General features: G+C 32.5%; 1 protein-coding gene across 1 annotated transcript in view; it reads right to left on the reverse strand.

Annotated features, from left to right (window-relative positions):
• The window catches only part of LOC107742592 (ras-related protein Rab-26-like), a 28,360-nt gene that overhangs the window by 5,557 nt on the left and 2,005 nt on the right, over window positions 1–20,798 (reverse strand). The window contains exon 2 of the mRNA XM_016555635.1: window positions 20,326–20,436. Coding sequence (XP_016411121.1) covers window positions 20,326–20,436 — 111 coding nt within the window. The remainder of the gene's footprint in view (window positions 1–20,325; window positions 20,437–20,798) is intronic.

A 20,798-nucleotide genomic window follows, 5' to 3' on the forward strand; every position in this document is an offset into this window, starting at 1 on the left:
TTATGGCCAACAACTTTAATATGAAGTATTGTGTATGCTTCAATAAATTCTGGCTGATATAGTAAAACATTTTATGTATGTACGCATTTATTTATTTATTTATTTGTTTGTTTGTTTGTTTGTGTCCAAAACCCAATAAAATTACATTGGCCTACTATTTTGTCTTAATAAAGAACATATATATTTAATATATATTTTTATACATTATATGTTATATATTATATATTAAATATATACTATTTTATCTAAATTTGTTTTAACTAAATATACTCTATTTTGCCTCAGGGTTATTATAGTTAACTACAACTAAAATTAAGCTAAAACTCAATTATATAAAAGTTATATAACTCAATATGTAACTTAATATAAATATATATCTGTTACTATATTTGTTACTTCAAAGAAAATAAATGTTAACTAAAATAATAATAATAATAAACCTATTTTATTTCAGCTATTTTCCTTGATGTACTGAAATAACAAACTAAAGCTGAAATAAAAATTAATACAAACTATATTTATAAACAACAACAACCAATAAAAATGACGAAAACACGACAACATTACTAAAACTTTAGCTAAAATTAACATGAAAGCAATGTAATAGAACCAGATTACAATATAAAAATAAAATCTAATTCAAAATATTAACAAACTATGATAGTATCCCAATGATACTAAAATAACACTGTTTTGCCTACTGTTTTGTATAAATAAATGATATATATTTAATATACATTTTATAAATAAAAATTTCACAAACCTAATATTTTAGTAAAGCAGTGAGTTTCATTGTGAGCTCAGGTTCAAGTGTATCTACGTCAAACTAACCCTCGTTTAAATGATTAAAGTCACTGAATAATATTCAATAATCAATTATCCACAGCACCATACTATTCATCTTTGGAAAAGTGATTAAATCCATTAAATGCATGAAGAAGGCCTTGATAATATAGCTTAATGCACCACATATAATGATAATGGGTCTGTTAAGGGTAAAGGATTCATTTATAAAGTCTCTGAGATGGATTCACTCACAGATAAAAAGCCTTAAATAATAAGTAATGCTAAGCGACCTTACACTGCAGAAAAATATCCAGAACTTAATAACTTCAGTTCAGCTGCAGTCTTACGGTTTAAGTTTGATCAAATTTGATGTAAAAGTCATTTCATCTCATATTTTAAAGTTCACTTAAAAGACAAGGTTGAAATTGGTAAAAAAATATATTTTGAGGCAATTAAAAAAACATATGCTGCCATGGCTTTTATCATTTTTGAAAAATTATAATCAAATTGGCTGTGCACTATAATTTTTTTTTTTTTTTTTACAAAGTTGCAAACAAAAAGATTACTGGAGAAAATACTATTTCAGTTTTTCAAAATTCCATGCTTAATTCAATGTGTTACTTGCCCTTTCTTTGTAATTGTTTCTGAAATGTACTAGCAATTTCTGAGCCAAAATTTTTCTACACCAAATTTTCTTCAGTGTGCAAGTCATTTCAACTTATTCTTTTCTATTAAGTTTAATTATACTAAACTGACTTTTAAAATTTAGTTGAATCACATATAATTAAGAAACAAAGTTAAATGGTTAAATTATTTTGACGTAAAGTAATGGAAAAACGCATTGCACAAAAATGTTTAGGTTTAATAAAATTGGTTGTATGGTATAAAAAAAATTAAGTGATTTTTTTTTTTTTGAAATTGTAAACAAAACTTCAAAACTTCATGTTTAATTCAGTGTCACTTAGCATTTCTGTTTGTGAAAAATTGCTAGCAATTTCTGAGTGAAAATTGTTTCTACAACAAGTTTTTTTCAGTCATTTCAACTCATTTTTTAAAGCTCATTTAAAAAGTTGCATATAACCTAAAAACAAAGTTTAAATTGGTTAAATTATTTTGAGGTAAAGTAATGGAAAAACATATGTTGCCATGACTTTTCTTCTCATTTTTGTAACAGTGCACTAAGTCCAGAATCACATTGATTTTATGGAGGAAGCTTTTTGCACACAGCTGAAGTATTCCTGCAAAGATCATTCGGTGAGGATGAGCATTATACGTCAGACTGACATTACAGCTGCAGGAGGCAGAGAACAGCTCAACACTGTCCTGATTTAATTACCAGCAGACACCTGGGCTTCCCAGCGGCACAGATACACACATTTATAATTTATGCAGCTCCAGCCTGTCATAGATTTCAGACAAACTAGCCCTCGTACGCATACATTTCACTGTAGCTTATACAGTAATATCTGGTGCGGGCATTGCTCTTGCATATAGGGCTGGGTATCGAGTTCGATACTTTTTAGACAGCAAACCGAATTGCCTCGATACCATCGAATACCGAAAAATGTCTTGTCGTTCGGTACCAAATTTCGATACCTAAGGGGTTAATCTGTAATCATGCTACATAAGACAATTTATAGGACTTATACGCCGCTTTTACTCAAAACTCACTTTAAACCACCAGCGAGTGTTTGTAATAACTCCCGATTGTGATCTAATGTGTGTTTTGGCCATATAATGTTGCTGAAATATGTTATTTGTAGCCTTTAATATCAATCGCTACACCTGCTTAGCATTTCTCATGTAAGCACCCTGTATTGCTATGAAAATATGGCAGGATATCATGAAAATCATATATTGGCGTAATCATGTGTTTATGAGCTAATGGCTACACCTGCTTACCATTTCTCATGTAAGCACACTGTATTGCTATGAAAATATGGCAGGATATCATGAAAATCATATATTGGCGTAATCATGTGTTTATTAGCTTCATGTTTCATCTGTAGAAATGTTTTTCTGGGTTTCTTATGTACAGACCTGATTCTGCGTAGAAGTGTAATGGACGTTCGTCATAGGAGACGTGGCGGGTTATGAATGCGTAATATGATATGCATGAGCAGCGAATGAGCTTCCTCCGAGTCAGAACAGCGATCGCGGAAAAGAAAACAGACTGAGAGTGCTGGACGCTGCTAGTGCTCATCAGTAAATCAGTGCAAAATTAACAGAAATTATGATTCTGTCTGAGCTATGCATTTTAAATGAAAACGCACTAGTTTAAACGTAGCCTAAAAGATGTGGAAATTTGAACTTTATTACAACTATTTGCACTGATTTATTGTGTTGGTTACATATTGTTCCTTGTCAGTGGCTCAGGAGATCTGTAAAAACCTCAAAGTTTTTTGAGGTAATGTAATCTTGCTAAAATGGATTTCATAAAATTGGTTTCTGAAAAGTATCGTTCAGGAACCGGTATCGAAGTCAAGGTATCGTATCGATATCGAACATTATTGAATAATGCCCAGCCCTACTTGCATGCAGCAGCGCTATTTGAGCATCACTCAGAAACTGTTATAGTTTAGTTTTTATTTATATTTTGAATTAGATTTCATTTTAATTTAGGTAAACCTTAAACATTTTTTTTTATTTAATTTATATATTTATATACCTACTTCCATCAGTATGTTTTAACATGTTGCCAACACATTTTAACATGTTTCTAGCATTATTTAACACATTGTTAGCATGTTTTAACATATTGCTAACATTATTTAGCATGTTGCTAGCACAATTTTAACATGTTTTAACATGTTGCTAGAACAATTTAACACAATATCATGTTTTGAGATGTTCCCAGCATGTTTTAACATGTTGCTAACATTATTTAGCATTTTACTAGCACAATTTAACACGATAGCATGATTTAACATGTTGCTTACACATTTTAGCATGTTGGCTAGCATGATTTAGCACATTGTTACCAAGATTTAATATGTTGCTAACATTATTTTGCATGTTGCTAGCACAATTTTAACATGTTGTAACGTGTTGCTTTTACAATTTAACACAATATCATGTTTTGAGATGTTGCTAGCATGTTTTAACATGTTGCTAACACATTTTAGCATTTTGCTAGTACAATTTAACACAATATCATGTTTTAACATGTTGCTAACACATTTTAGCATGTTGCTAACATGAGTTAACACATTGTTAGAATGTTTTAACATGTTGCTAACATTATTTAGCATGCTGCTACCACAATTTAACACAATAGCATGTTTTAACATATTGCTAACACCATGTTGCTTGCATGATTTAGCACATTGTTAACATATTTTAAGATGTTGCTAGCATTATTTAACATGTTGCTAGCACGATTTAACATGATAGCATGTTTTACCATGTATTAACGCCGCTAGCTTGATTTATCACATCGATAGCATGCTTTAACATGTTGCTAGCACGATTTGGCAAATTGCTAGCATGTATTTACATGTATTTATTCTGCTAAGCTCAGTGTGAAATGTACTCTGTTTGTGTTTTATCATATAGAGTCCAGTCTGAAAGATGTACAACAAGCCACAAAACACACATAAACATGCATGTTAAATGACAATCCCACCTACTTCCATCAACATATGAAGGACTAATATTGAACTAACGAATCAGCATTTAAATTGATAGCCGTATTTGGGCAGAGCAAAAAAAAAAGAAAGAAAAAATGCAATCTTTTATTTTCCATTTCCCAATTACTAGTCCGTCTGAAATCTCTAGAGACACAGCTGATGCTATCAGACGGACCTTGACATTAAAACGGGCTTTTAGAAAGCAGCTGCAGGCTTGCTAATCTGTCATCTCTCTCTGTGTTCAGGTGAAAGAGACACCCTGACAGATGAATGAGAGTCCTTGACTGAAACAGAGGTAGGATTCTTCTCCACGTACACATACAGTCTGAATCTCTCACACTTCTGCAATAGTGGGCTAATCTGTAAAGAATCAATGCACTCAACAATTCAAAAGAGAATTATGTTTAAAATGTGGGATGCACCAATGTGTCGTCCAATAAAAGCAATTATCTGCACTATCGAGCATCAACAGATTGTTTAAAAACAGTCAATAATCAAGACCGATTTCATCCTGTCAATCAAACGGGGTGCAAAAAAACCTCAGACTGAAGCTTGTGTGTGTGTCTCTATGTTAGTTGTTATAACAACCTATATGTGAGACCCTGGACCACAAAACCAGTCTTAAGTGTCAATTTTTCGGAATTGAGATTAATAGATCATCTGAAAGCTGAATAAATAAGCTCTCCATTGATGTATGGTTTGTTATGATCGGACAATATTTGGCTGAGATACAACTATTTGAAAATCTGGAATCTGAGGGTGCAAAAAAATCTAAATATTGAGAAAATCATCTTTAAAGTTGTCCAAATGAAGTTCTTAGCAATGCAACCTACACATAGCTAACCTAAATACTTTACATAAATAATTTACATAAAACGTGGAACTTTTATTGACTGTATTTACTGTAAAATGAAACCAGAGGGCTTCAGTATTAATAGGCCTGCAGTAATATTATTGAAGTGTTTGTCTTGTTGCCAAAACGATTGTTCAAATCACAGCTAATGTCATGCGAGGTCCCTCTCTAAAAACTCAACATGAACCAGTTTCTGCCAAAACAGCTCGGAAATCATAATAATGAACGAGGGATCTTCAAGCATTTAATTTTGTTTTGATGACAGTGGTTGCTATATTGTAATAAAAATAACCACAGTAACTATGGTATTCTGGCAGAAACTATGGTTGCCATTATAACTGTGTATGTGGGTGAAAACACTGAGCTACTGACCTTTATTTAGAGACAAATCAAGACACAGCCGACACGCAAAGTCCCGTGTGGATTTTCAGCCCTTTTTTCTTTTACAAGAGAGAAAATTACTTAAAGAACACACGATTTGATTAAAAATAATAATAATAAATAAATAACAAAAAAACTGTATTTTTACTAGCTTTAATAAAAAATTATAATAATAATAAAAATTATTAATAATTAAATTGAAAATGATAATGATGCTATATTTTGTTTTATTATCTTTAATAATAATAATAATAATAATAATTAATATATATACTAATTATAACTACAAAATTATTAAACCATAGTTTCACTAGCTTTAATAATGATTATAATTTAAAAAACTATTTTAAAACAGTAGTTTGATTAGCTTTAATAATTATATTTGTTTAATAATAATAATAATAATAATAATAACAACAGTTTTACTAGATTTAATAATAATTTTTAAAAAAGTTTTTTATGACTACTAATACTACTAATAATAAAAAATGTAATTACCAAACTGTAGTTTTAAAAGCTTTAATACTAATTATAATAATAATAAATAATTAATTAATTAATTTAAAAAGACAATTACAAAAAAAGCAGTTTTATAAGCTTTAAAACTTTTCCAAATTGGGCTTATATTTGTGAGAGAACAGAGGCTAGGTTCTGCTAACAGGCAGCATGCAGGTGTGATCGTGTGATTTACGCCACTGCTGTGACAAATGCAGGACAGGTAATTGATTTAAGTGTCTTAGTACACTGTCTTCAGAAGAGTGTGTTCTACCTCAGTCCCCAGCCCAATTAATCAACACCATCAGATCATTACAGGATCAGCCAATCATCGCCTCCTTTCCTCCCTCTTTTGCCCTAAAAGCTGCTTAAATGATGCACGGAAATAGGCTGAAGCGCTGCGTTCTGATCTCTATGCGTGCCCATGCTGCGCTGAACCTCCTCTGCTGATCTTTCAGCTCAAACGACTGAAGAAAGCGCTGATCACACGTGTGCTGGAGGACATCAGGGAATCGTTCAGAACAGCGTGCAGCAATCAAGAGGCTGCTGCGTTTAATGAGCTCGTCAGAACATGGAGTCCGAGGGTGCGACCCACACCGGCTCAAACTACAAAGACTATTTGCACCAAGCAGCGTTTTCAAAAGATGCCAACCTGCTGAAAGTTTCTGCTTTCAGTGCAGCGGCGGAGACTGCGAAACACATGAAAGACACAAACTTCCAAGGCTGTCAAAAGCGAATCACCTTGGTCACACTTTGACCGCTTTTCAGAATCGGCCGTGGCACAGAATCATGGGAAGATTCTTGCTGAAATGCTTTTTTTTTTTTTTGGTCAACATGCAGGACCATCTTTCAGCTTGTTGGCATCACGGGGCAAATACTTCTCAGTGTTACACAGAAAAGTATCCAAACATTGAAACGCTTTTATATAACAGACACGGGTCGGGGGCTCTGGAAAAAGATAACTTTTAACCCTCGAAACGCATTCGGGTCCATTTTGACCTGGAAAATATATATAAAAATTTTTAAAAACTGTATGGTTTCTAGTAAGGGAATGAAACTTTGCAAATGGTTTAAGAACCTCAAAATACAGATCATTTATTTTTAGTTATTTTTAAAGAGATATAACCATTAAAAAACACATCTCATGTTCGGGTCATTTTTGACCCGGGTACGTATGGAGTACCATTAGTGTCAAAAAACTTTTGTGACCTATATTCAGCCTTTTCCCCATATCCCACACACGTTGGGGCCTGAATTTTGTTGATTGACAAACCACTGCAGCAACTTTTTCATCTGAAAGTTAAAACAAGTCAAATGTATTTTTTTATTTTGTTGTTAGGTTGTTTTGATGTTTTGTTAGAAATATGTAGGTTTCATAAATTTGGACTGTTTTTGAGCAGTCATGAGTTATAAATTCAAATCTAATTCATTTATTTTCATTTCAATGGGATTGAAATTCTCAGATTATATGTTCTTTTAAATTGCATGCAATGATCCAAATAAGATTTCTCATCAATATTGAAGAGAGAGAGAGGGCATCATAGATTGGTAACATGGTAATAACATAGTAACTTTCAAAACTTTGACCTTTTTTACATTCACTCTCTAATGAGAAGTTGCTGATCAGATACAATATAGTTTTAGTTGAGAAATATTTAGTTATGACTGTTTTATAAAACAACGATTCTTGCGTCCGAACGGCGTTGACCTTTTTTACATTCACTCTCTAATGAGAAGTTGCTGATCAGATACAATATAGTTTTAGTTGAGAAATATTAAGTTATGACTGTTTTATAAAACAACGATTCTTGCGTCCGAACGGCTTGGGAATGTGAAATTCGCATACAGATTTTGATTGCATTATGAGGGTTAATTGACTTATTATATTTTATCTTCAAGTGCAACCTCAGCACAAGAGCCTTAGTGATATGCATATAATAAGACCAACATAAAACTGATTAAATGACACGTTTGTTATTTTCAGGGAGGGAACTTAAAGCGATAGTTCACCTAAAAATGAAAATCCAGTCATTAACCCATTTATAAGTTGCTCCAAACTTTCTTTTGAGGGACATAACAGCAGATGTTTTAAGAAATGTCTGTGTTTGGTTTCCAACATTCTTTAAATTATCTTCTTTTGTTTTCCACAGAAGAAAGAAAGGTTTTCAGCATCTGCATTGACAGTAAATTGGTTAAATTAGAATTATTAGCATTCAGTGGAAGGGTCTCGAGACGAGTTAAAATAGTTGTAAATGTTTTTTTGGAATTCCATTTCTCTTACAGCTGAATTTCATGTCATATCAGAGCTTCGAAAGAGATTGCACATGCTGTCACATTATCTTAAAGTCTGTGTCTGCTTCAGAGGAGACGGGGTTTAAGATGGAGACGGCGGCTTTATCTTTGGCTCTGACTGGATGTTGGTTTTGAACACACTGTCTGTCTGACGGATGACACTCGCGACAGGATTATTTCAATCTGCAGAAGAGAGATCCAGAAATTGCACAGCATATGTGAGCGGAAGCGTCAGGGTTTGTCAGTAAAGCACACAGTGAGGCGCACATATGCTGAAACAGATGCACAGAACTTCGACACACAGACACACGCGGCCTGCACTCGACCAGTTAAACGCCGGCAGTTCCTTTAGCGCGCATTAAACATCCATCAGGCTCTCGCTGATGAAGTCCATTAATTGCTGCGAGATGATAAAAGACAGCAGTCACATAACGCTCATACTGAACAAAGACTGCTAGAGAACCAAGTGCTCTCCTTTGCAATGCTGGACTAAATCGAATCTTCCTAAATGAGGACATTAAACACTTTTGTCGCATTTTATTTGCCCCACTTATAATGCAAGTCAAGGATTCTTGAATAAAAAGCTCATAATTTAGTTTTTCACCTTCTTTCTGAGTTAAACTGACTGTTTTTGTTACTTCACCTTTAACGTTACAATGTAACGGAAGTAGCAACTGATTTTCTTCTTCATATTGTGACGTATAGCCAAGTGAAATGGATTATCAAAAAAAAAAAAAGAACAAGTTATGATATTTTCATTAAAAATTACAACATTTTAACATGCATGGATGAAGTGTTCACAGTAAGATCAATAACATGCATTTTCAAACAGAATTGCACGGGACTTCATTAACATAAAACATAGCACTTATTTATCTTTTATATAACATGTAAAACAGATATTATACACTGAAAAAAAAATGGCTTTGAAACAATTTTCACTCAGAAATTTCTAGTAAATTTCACAAATAATTGCAAAGAAACAAAGTAACTGAAATAAACGTGACATTTTGAGGTAAAAAGACTGAAATAGTATTTTCTTGTTAAAAGTACTTTATTAACAACTTTCTGAACCAACAACCATTTTTTTACAGTGTAATAATAAACTATAATACCATACTGCAGTACTATAAAAAATAAAATAAAATAAAATAAAAGTAACCTTTTTGCAAATATATATAAAGTTACAGAAAATTATGGATAAAAAGGGTAATTGTGACTTTATCTCACAAATCTGTCTTTTTTCTCACAGTTTTCAGAAAATTAAGTTAAGACTTGTGAGATATAAACTCCCAATTACCTTTTTTATATTTTATTCTGTGGTGGGGAAAAAAAACAGAATTGCAAGATATAAAGTCAGAATTTCCGGATGTAAACTCAGAATTGTGAGATATAAACTGCCAATTGCGAGAAAAAAGTCTGAATTGTGAGATGCAAAGTCCCAATTACATTTATTTATTTTATTTGTATTTTTTTTTAATCTGTGGCAGAAACAGTCTTCCATATACATCGGTACCCCAAAAGAAAATCAGCTTTTTATTTAGGGTCACAATGTCTTGTCTCATAAATCTAAATAATAAATCATAAATCTCCAAACAGTGTTCCCTATAGCTGAATTTCTGTTCAAGTTTACAAGGTAGAAAAAACACCAGCTTTACAAGATGTCTACACAGGTGCTGATGAAACGACTCACACACACACACACACTCTCACACGCACGCACATCTGGGCTCGTCCCGTAGAGAGATCCGCTGACTTGCCCTCATTAGCTCCAATAAAGATCAACAGGGCTGCTATCAGACACAATACTGGGACATTTCCTCACTGTCTGCTGGAAAACCTTCAAAGTCCCGGTTTATTTCACTGACGCAAACATTCTGGAAAGCGAAAACTTTTATAACTGGTGAAAAAAAATGTGGTTAAAAAGTTATTAGGTATTGCTGTCTGAACTCATTTCCAGCAGCGCTGCTTTCTAAAGCCGAGGCCTGTGTTTGATCTGTCTGAATGTTAGCGTCGCTCTGATCCATTCTGCTTTAGAGAGAACCACACGCAAACACGCCAACTACACGCAAAACACCTCCACATTCACAGGTCTGAGACCACACTCTGAAAATGAGTCAAAACCTGGAAATGAACAGAAAAAAAGCGTACACAATCATTGATTGTTCACATGGATATTATAGTTAACTAAAACTGAAACTAAAAATTATAACCAAACATTTTTTTTTCAAAATCATTTTGAAAATAAACATTAACTAAGATTTAAAAAATAAAATAATAAAATTTAGCTACACTTCCCATTTAACTTGATGTACTAAAATCACTAAAACTACAATAAAATGTATATATATATATATATATATATTGCTAAAATGACAAAAACACAACAAGATTACTAAATTTAACTAAATTTAAAAATAATACAAAATACAAAAAAAAAAAAACACTGACTCAAGATATTAATAAAAACTATAATAATATCTCAATGATGCTGGATGGATCTTCATGCAGTCTTTTTCCTAAAAAATGTTTTCTTATGAATCAGACCCAGAAGTTTACCCTCTTTAACTTCAAGGCCATAACCATGTCTTGATCATTGGAGGAGACGAACTTATATACATACCAATTATGGATGACCGATAATGGATTTTTGCATATATTTTCCAAGTAATTTGGCCGATATCCAATGCAGACACCAATATATTTCCTTTTGTTTGGAAACAACACCAATTATCTCCTGTATAGAGATTATAAACAAATAATTTTTTATTTTGGCTAGCTGAGCAAAAACCTACTTTTTAGAACTAAATAAGCATTATTAAAGTTCTTTTTATAATGACAGTACATATAAAGCTTTGAATATAACTAAAATAAAATCAATCACTGCTGTTTTTGATTTATTGTTTATTTCAGACAGATGCAGTTGTAACCGTAACATTTTATTTGCAGGTTTGTAGATGGTCTAAAGCAAAAGAACTGTAAAAAGGTTTGTAGCATGTGAAACTGGAGAAAATAGCTCAGAAGAATGAGAGCCATGTTTTCTCTGTGAATAAGCACCATATTGTTTCTCCAGGTGATTCTGTCCAGTCGCCAAAGGCAGTTAGTTGACATGCTGAAGTGCTTCTGGAGCTGGAGGACTGATAACCGAATGATTTACTGTCTAAACAACACTTTAGCTATGCTTAATGAGCATTTCGCGCTCTCTAGGCATTGCAGAAATCATATTAAAAAGCCAACAGCACATCAGCACATCTAAAATAAACAGTTTTGTGGTTATGGTGCAGAAATGTTTGCTAGACTCAAGGGCAGAGCGCAGATCTGCTGCAATAAACACTGCAGGGACTCATTCGACCCTAACCCGGCACAAACTAAAACACTGTGTGCCGAGCGAAACCGGTTACAATCAGGCAGATGAGAGTTTTTATAGGAAGGCGAAACAAACATTTAAAACTAAAACTACAACATTTACTGTGCCATCTAAATTGTATCAAATGAATATACTGCATCAGCATAAAAGCCCACTCATAAAGATTTTACAACATATTTCACTGGAACACAAAACACATTACTTGATAGAAGTATGAAACTGTATTTTTATTTATGTATGCATTTATTTAATTATTTACGCAGTTATGTATTTATTTATGCATTCATTTAGTTATGCATGTTTGTATTTATGTACTTATGCATTTCTGTATTTATTTGTGTATTTATGAATGTATTTATTGTGCACTTATATTTTTATGCATTTATGTATTCATGCATTCATGTATGCATATATGCATTTATGTATTTGTGTATTTATTTATTTGCATGCATGCATTTATTTATGTATGTATTTGTGTATTTATTTATCTATGCATTTATTGGTGTATTTATGCATTTATGTATTTATGCATTCATGTATGCATACATGCATTTATTTATGCATGTATTTGTGTATTTATTTATCTATGCATTTATTGGTGTATTTATGCATTTATGTATGCATATAAGCATTTATTTATTGGTGTATTTATTCATCTATGAATTTATTGGTGTATTTATGCATTCATGTATGCATAGCATACATGCATTTATTTATGCATTTATGTATTTATTGATTTATCTATGCATTTATTGGTGCATTTATGTATGTATTTATTTATTTACTTGTAGAGAGGCTCTACAATGAAGAGGCTAGTTGTAGATAATTGGTATCCAGACTGATTGACTATAGCAGCCTCTCTAAACATCAATGAGCCTCTGGTGAAACAACAACATTATTTGAGAGAACAGCTTGTTACATTAATCAACAGCAAGTGTTTGGTGATTTAAAGCATGAAAATGGGACGTGATTTATCGCTTTATTTTGTTTTGTCATTATGGTAAAGAACAAACAAATCTACAGTGTGGAGATTGGAAACCAATTGTATATGAGACAAATCTATAGTCATCATATGTTGAGTGTGAACAAGTGAGGTTACAACAGCTCCATATTCTCAACAAAAACTGAGTGATTTTCAAGCTGTGATTTTTACTGATTCTTCACGGTTGAACAAATCATGAGGCAGAAAGTGAATGAATAAATTGGAAGATATAATTACTTTTCTCGATCAAGAGAATCCTTCGCCTACTGTAGTACATTTGCAAAGCCATTATTTATAATAGAGAATCCGTCACATTCTCCCAGTAATCACAACACACATTCACAACAAAAAGTACCAAACGTACCATGGTGCTTTTTAGTAGTATCATGGTATTGCTATGGTACACATCCAAAACAACCATGGTTTAAACAAAGGGTAGCATAAAGCAAAAAAATGCCAGGGTAATACATACAACCACCCCGAAATCAACATTAACTGTTCGTTGTTAGATCATGCTGACTAATGCATTAACCACAACATTAATTAATTAAGCTGTTAATGTAAAGAGATGCATTAGTAAATGTGTAAGTTAACATTAACAAAAAATTAAGTAATCCTGAACAGAGGTGTTGTTCACTGTTAGTTCATGTTAATTAATGCATTAACTAACCTTAACTAATGCAACCTTATTATGAAGTGTTACATTATTTTGATGTATTGCATGTTCACATATTCATACAACAACATACTCTGGGGACCATGAAATTTTAGTGAAAATAATCAAAAATACTGACGGTGGCTAGCAATGTTTTTCAAAAATGCTGGAGGGGAAAGAGTTCAAATGTTTTTTGTTTTTTTGTTTCTTCTTTTTATAGTTACTATATGCAAACTTTTATTGAAAATGATATAAATGTGAATACAAAGAGAGCATTTCTTTGAATGTTTTGGACAAAAAATTACTAATAGACACTATTTCCAATTTTATTTACTCCATAGTTGTTTGCAAATGTACCATGAGAACAGCAACATATTCGTTCAGTTTCATATCGCCACAGTGCTTCTTGTAAGAGAAATCAGAGTGTAACATCATATTCTGCAATAAACTCTTACTGAGAATAATAGACAGGAGATGCTATATAGACATAAGCTGAATGTAGAAAGTCATTCTGTTGAGAGGTTTGAGCCAGATGAGAATAAAGACAGGACAGAAAACAGTACGACTCTTTATACAGTCTGCATTATGATGAGTCAAGGTCATTTATGTGGGTGAAACACAGAAAGAATAGCACTATGAGTAGTATAAAGCTTTGTTTGTGTGCTGTAGTAACTCCACACTCCAAGAGTGTGTGTTTTATGTGTCGTGTGCTCACGTTCCTCTGTGAGTGTGTAATCTTTTTTTTTGTCCACGTGTGTATTCCTGCAGCAGCGATTCAATAGTCTGTGAAAGCGTTTGGAGATGTTTTCATACAGGCATGACGAGGACGTCCATTCTTAGTCCCAGCGGGGAAAGAAAAGGACAGTTTCTGCAGTCTGTCAGACAATGACCAGCCTCAATAACAGAGTGAAAGGACTTACAAAACACTTAAATATGATATAATACATAATAGTGGAAAACTACTTCTAACTACTACATTTATTTATCATATTCCCTTTTTCCCCATTTGTCCTTCACTGCAGGAGTGTTTCTAAAGCAGAGAAACGCAATAGAGCAGATACAAAATGACAGAAAAATTATCTGTTGCAATTATCTGTGTTTTTGTAATTCTGTAATGTTTTTCGGTTAAGGCAACTGACAGCTTTTACAGCGCTATCATGTCTTTCTCTGAAGGAGACAAATACAAAATAGACAGCAAAAACCATCGGCTCACTAGAATACTTGATTTTTTTATGCTACTGAAAGCAACTCAACCAGCATGTTTATTATATTTAAAAAATAAAAATAAGCATGAAATTAAGCAATTAGATTGCAATTATGCTAAGAGGCACTATACGACAATGCAAAACTCATTTCAGTCTACAAGACATCAGTCTGATTATATATAACATGTTTTTTTTTCTGAAAGAAATTAATGCTTTTATTCATCAAGGACGCATTAAATTGACCAAAAGTGACAGTAAAGATATTTATAATGTAACAAAAGATTTCTATTTTAAACAAACGCTGTCCTATTCATCAAAGAATCTTGAAAAATAAAATGCATCACGGTTTCCACAAAAACTATTCGGCAGCACAACTGTTTTTGAACACTGAAAATGATCAGAAATGTTTCTTGAGGAGCAAATCCGCATAAAACATTTTACAACATATCCAAACAGTTATTTTAAATTTTAATAATATCTCACCCATTTTTGACCTATTAAATGCAGCCTTGGTGAGCAGAAGAGACTAATTTCAAAGCATATCAGCATAATAGAATGATATATATATAAAATCACCAATGCACAATGGCTTTTAGTTCATTAAGTGCATGCATATGTAGAACTATCAGTGCATTTCATAATCTGGAGTCTCAAGAGTGATTGGTGCAAAGAGGAACTGGATTGGACTTGATCCAGACACAGAGAAAAAATAGCCTCAGTTTCTCTGCCAGTCGTGTAAGCGATCAGAAAACACACTTTCAGTACAGCAAGCGTCCTGATGAGCATAAGCCACGAGACACAAGCCGTGACTCAGGACTCTCAAATACTGACAAATGCAATCGAGTGGTGTGAAGCCATTTTTTCCAACGACATTCAGATGCAAATAAGCGCTCTGGTATTTCAGTAGATGCAACACTGAAAGTGTCCTACACCTACAGCTCTGCTCTAAGTGCGCTTTATGAATACATTGAGCTGGAGATCACACCGTGCTCATGTGTGCAGATTAAATCAACTAAAGGGCAGCACTATCAGTCATTCAGGACGGACGGGGAATTTAAAATGCTGCAAGAAAAGCTACACACATTGTAGCTCTGCTCCAAAACTTATTGAGCTGTACATTACATGTTCATTAATGACCGATTTCTGAACGACACACAAACGAAGCTCCCGAGAGACTCGACTCGACTCACAACGGATGCCAATACAGGTGATGCAAGAGAAACAAGAATCTGTAATGACCATAAATATACATGACTTCTCAATTGCCTTATTAGATTAAAATAGGGACAAATGCATGCCTTAAAATGCAGCCTCTGTAGCCATTTACATTAAATTGAATATTAGATTGTATATAATCTTGCACAGACAAGCAGGTAAATCAGCTTGGTCAATTTTTATGGTTTTATTTTTCAAACAATGTGTCCATTATTTACACATGGTTCATGCTCATTGTTCATGTTTATCTGAAACTATTTAATTGGATGTTAATGTTCACTTTTTACAATTGTTTTATACTTAATAGGTTCCAATGGTACAGAGTAGCGTTATTAAAATTAACTAAAACTATAAAAAAAAAAAAATTTTAAACATTACTTGATATAATATGAATGTTAAATGGAATAAAATATAAAAAACTCACTTATTTTATTTCAGCTAGGTGCCAAGGCAACATTTATCATTGTCATTTAGTTTTTCTTGATGTACTAAAATAAAAAAAATAAAAAAATAAAAAATATATAGGCATATTTAAAAACAACAAAAACGAATAAAAATGACAAGAACACAGAATAAAATTACTAAAACTTTAACTAAAATTAAAATAAAAAACTGAAAGTGTAAAAATAAAATCTAATTCAAAATATTACCCAAACTATAACAGTATCTCAATGATACCAAAACAAAATTGGCTCAGAGAACAAAGTTTGAAAAATTGTAAAAATTTTAAAGGGGTCATATGATGCTGCTAAAAAGAACATTATTTTGTGTATTTGGTGTAATGAAATGTGTTTATGCGGTTTAAAGTTAAAAAAACACATTATTTTCCACATACTGTACATTATTGTTTCTCCACAGAATAAAATTACTAAAACTTTAACTAAAATTAAAATAAAAAAACCGAAAGTGTAAAAATAAAATCTAATTCAAAATATTACCCAAACTATAACAGTGTCTAAATAACTATAACAAAAGTGACATTACCATAATGTTTGAAAAATGGTAAAACGAAACGCTTTACCACTTTATTTTAATGTTCAATTCTCGCTATTAACAAACCATTAACTAAGACTTATGCCTCAATAAACACCTAAATAGGGATATAGAATATAGTCATGCAGAATATGTGCTTTATAAGTACTAATAAACAGACTTTTCCCTTAATAAACACCTAAATAGGGATATAGAATATGTGCTTTATAAGTACTAATAAACAGTCAATATGTTAATAATATGCATGCTAACAAGCAACTAGTTAATAGTGAGAATTGGTCCCTATACTGAAGTGTTACCATGTTTTCTCAAATATTCATATAAGCAAGAAATATTTTTTGGTAACACTTTAAACTTTTAACTAGTTGTTTATTAGCATGCATATTACTTGCATATTGGCTGTTTATTAGTACTTATAAAGCACATATTAATGCATTATTTTGCATGATCATATTGTAGATATCTTAATCCTACCTCATACCTAAACTTAACTACTATTCATAAGCAGCAAATTAGGAGTTTATTGAGGCAAAAGTCATAGTTAATAGTGAGAACTGGACCCCAAACTAAAGTGTGACAGAAGTTTTTAAAACTGGACGTTTTGAACTCTAAGAGAACATTCAGAAATTATGTTTTCATAACTTAACGAGAACCTTTTTCGCTAGCCGTTTCATTCTCTTTTACATTCACAGTTCTGTTCCTCTGCTTCCTTCATGTTCACAAACTGACTGACAAAATTATTTTCTGTGATAATCAACAGCATGCCACGGATATTGTCGATCAGTAACTAAGACGAACTGACTTTATTATGGTCACTTATTAGTCTGGCAGACTATTACACGCTGGGAAGATGTGTATATGTAAAATCAATTTACTATTAACTCCAAGGACAGAAAGAGCACAAGTGACACATGCACAGCTTCTTTTCATTCCACATTCAGCAGCTGTAATATTACCGTCCTGCATGTTTTGTCAATGCATTCAAAGTCATAAAGATCTGTCAGAATGCACATGACACCAGTGCATACTTCAAGTTCATTTATATGACAAAGTCATGTAATATGCAGAATAATGTACAGTTAGTAAGGACAAGTACAAGATCTGTCAGTAACATTTAGCTCGATTCAAAGACAATGAAACGGATCGCAGGTCTAAAGCGCGGCATCCGGAGATTACAAAAGAAACGGCTCAATTACAGCACGAAGTCTCTCCTCTGTATCACTGTTTACAGAGCACAGCCTCACAAATGCTGCTTCTGCCAATCCGACAAGTCAATTACTGCTTCAAACACTGGTGAACTGGAGTTCTGGGACTACAGACGTAGACAGGAGTGTTTGGGAAACCTGTTCGCCAGTGCAGTTAGAGAAAAGACATTAACCCTCATAATGCATCCGGGTCCGTTTTGAACTGGAAGACATGCATGAAAATAAAAAATAAAATACATCGTTTTTAGTAAGGGAAGAAAACTTTGCAAATGCCTTAAGACACTCAAAATAAACTTATAATATATATATTTTTTTTTTTAAAGAGATATAACCATTTAAAAAAGAAAATGTTATATGTTTTGTGTTCGCGTCATTTTGACCCGGTTATGTATGGAGTCCCATTAGGTGTCAAAAATGCTTTTTTGTTAAATTATCTATGAAGTTATATTAGTCTCAAAAATCTCTATTCAGCCTTTTCCTCATATCTCACACACTTTTGGGACTGAATTTTGTTGATAAACATGAATATGCACACCTACGGACAAACCATTGCAGCATTTTTTCATCAACCTTTTTTCATCTGAAGGTGAAAGTTTATGCAAGTAAAATTAATTTATTTTGTTTGTAAACTTTTTTAATTTTTTAATATTTATGTTATTTTGATGTTTTGTTAGAAATAAATATTTTTACAAACCTACATACTGGACTGTTTTTGATCATGAGTTATAAATTCAAAGGAATTTAATTTACATTTATTATATAATTCTGAGATTAAATGTTTGTATAAATTTCATATTATGATATATTCAAATAAGATTTCTCTTATATATAATTGTTTTTGTTTGTTTTAAGTGTGGTGCATGTGTAATTTGAAATACCAGAATTTCTCAAAGAATTTATTTTTTAATTAATAAAAAAAGGGATAGATGAGAAGTTGCTTATCAGATACAATATGGTTTTAGCTGAAAAACACTGTGTCTACGTAACAAAATAACAATTGTGTGAAATGCAGATTTTGAATGCATTATGAGAATTAAATTATTTGAAGATGGAGAGTGGGAATATGATTGAAACAACAACAACAACAACAACTCAATCTAGCATATAACTATTGATGACTGCATAAAAAAACGTAAAAACTTATGAAATACGAAAAGATCTGTTAACTCCAGCCACTGTCCATCTAAAAAGAGACCTTTAAAGAAATCCTTTCAGATTTTCATTGAGCAAAGCAGTCCGAACACAAAGACACTTGTCATGTCCTGTAGATTAGTTCACATGAATGATAAAGTCCTGGGTTTGTGAAAAGCTTTCATTGCCTTTGGTTGTATTGAACTAATGGAAGAGTTGGAATGATGCACAGCTGTCTCAGGACGCCAAATCATTCATCTCTCTGTAGTGCTCTTAAAAATTGTTCTGGAAATAAAAGCCCTGAGGAGCTTCGATAGATAATGACGGTTTCTTCTTATTGATATAAAAGAAAAGAGACACAGAAATGGCCTATTTTATTGCCAGATGTTACGTCTTATGGTTTTGCTGCTTCATAGTAGCTAAGCACAAGCCTTTTAGTGCTCAAAGAAAATAAAGACAGAACTGTCTGCCATCATTTCATTTTATGAACCAATTGATTTTTACTTAAATGAGTCCTATTGGACAGTGCAGCTGAGGATTGCATTGAAATAATACTTGACTACGAGTTCTAAAACTGATAAAAATGCATGCATTTATATGCATTAATCCATGTATATTTCATATTCTCCAGTGCAACAGAGGATTGTATTGAAATAATAATAAACGGCAATGAATTCTGAAGCTTTATAAATGCATGCATTTATATGCATTAATGCATGGTTCGACTACAAAGCAACAGAGGTTTGCATTGAAGTAATAAACAACTATGAATTCTAAAGCTGATTATTAAAAAAATGCATGCATTTACACTACCAGAATAATTACAAAGTTTGGAATAATTAATTTTTTAATGTTTTTGAAATAAGTCTAAATAATATATATATATATATATATATATATATATGCTGTATTCAAATAATTTACTGTATGCAAATAAGTGCAGCCTTGGTGAACAAATGAGACTTCTTTCAATAACATTATAAAGTTAGAATTTTTCCTTATTATTAATTTCCTTATTAACTTTTTATTTCAATGCAATCCTCTGATGCATTAGAAAAAAATCGTAATTATTCCAAACTTTTGCATGTATATTAGTGTATATGCATTAATGCATGTATTTCTTATTCTCTACTCACCCTGAAGTCTATACCGACTGTTGAGATGAAGCTCCCAGCCAGAAACGCTCCATCTTTAAAGCGAACCAGCAGACAGGTCTTCCCCACCCCAGAGTCACCAACCAGCATTACCTGGAGAGAGAGAGACATATGAAAGATGGAGCAGAACACACAATCTATCCCATCATCTCTCCTCTCATCTTCCCTGCCTCTTATTCATTCTATTAACAACCTCTCATCTTTCCATCAGTGCCTCAGTCAAACTAGGCCTCATTCCCTGCAGCACTTAGAAAGACTTCTTCAAGGCTGTAAAGATTAAAGGCAGGAATATCGGAGAGGAAAGGGTTTGCTTGCAGAGAGATGAGACTAGAACAAAACTACACACTTAATATAAATGCATTATTCACCAGATCAAACTGTCTTCCACATCAGCTTCACCTAAACATTTCAGCTTAAAGCTCAAAACATCTTATTATGCAGAATGTGGCTGGAGA

Source organism: Sinocyclocheilus rhinocerous, unplaced genomic scaffold (genome assembly GCF_001515625.1).
Source record: "Sinocyclocheilus rhinocerous isolate Xijiao unplaced genomic scaffold, SAMN03320098_v1.1 scaffold706, whole genome shotgun sequence".
Lineage (NCBI taxonomy): Eukaryota > Metazoa > Chordata > Actinopteri > Cypriniformes > Cyprinidae > Sinocyclocheilus > Sinocyclocheilus rhinocerous.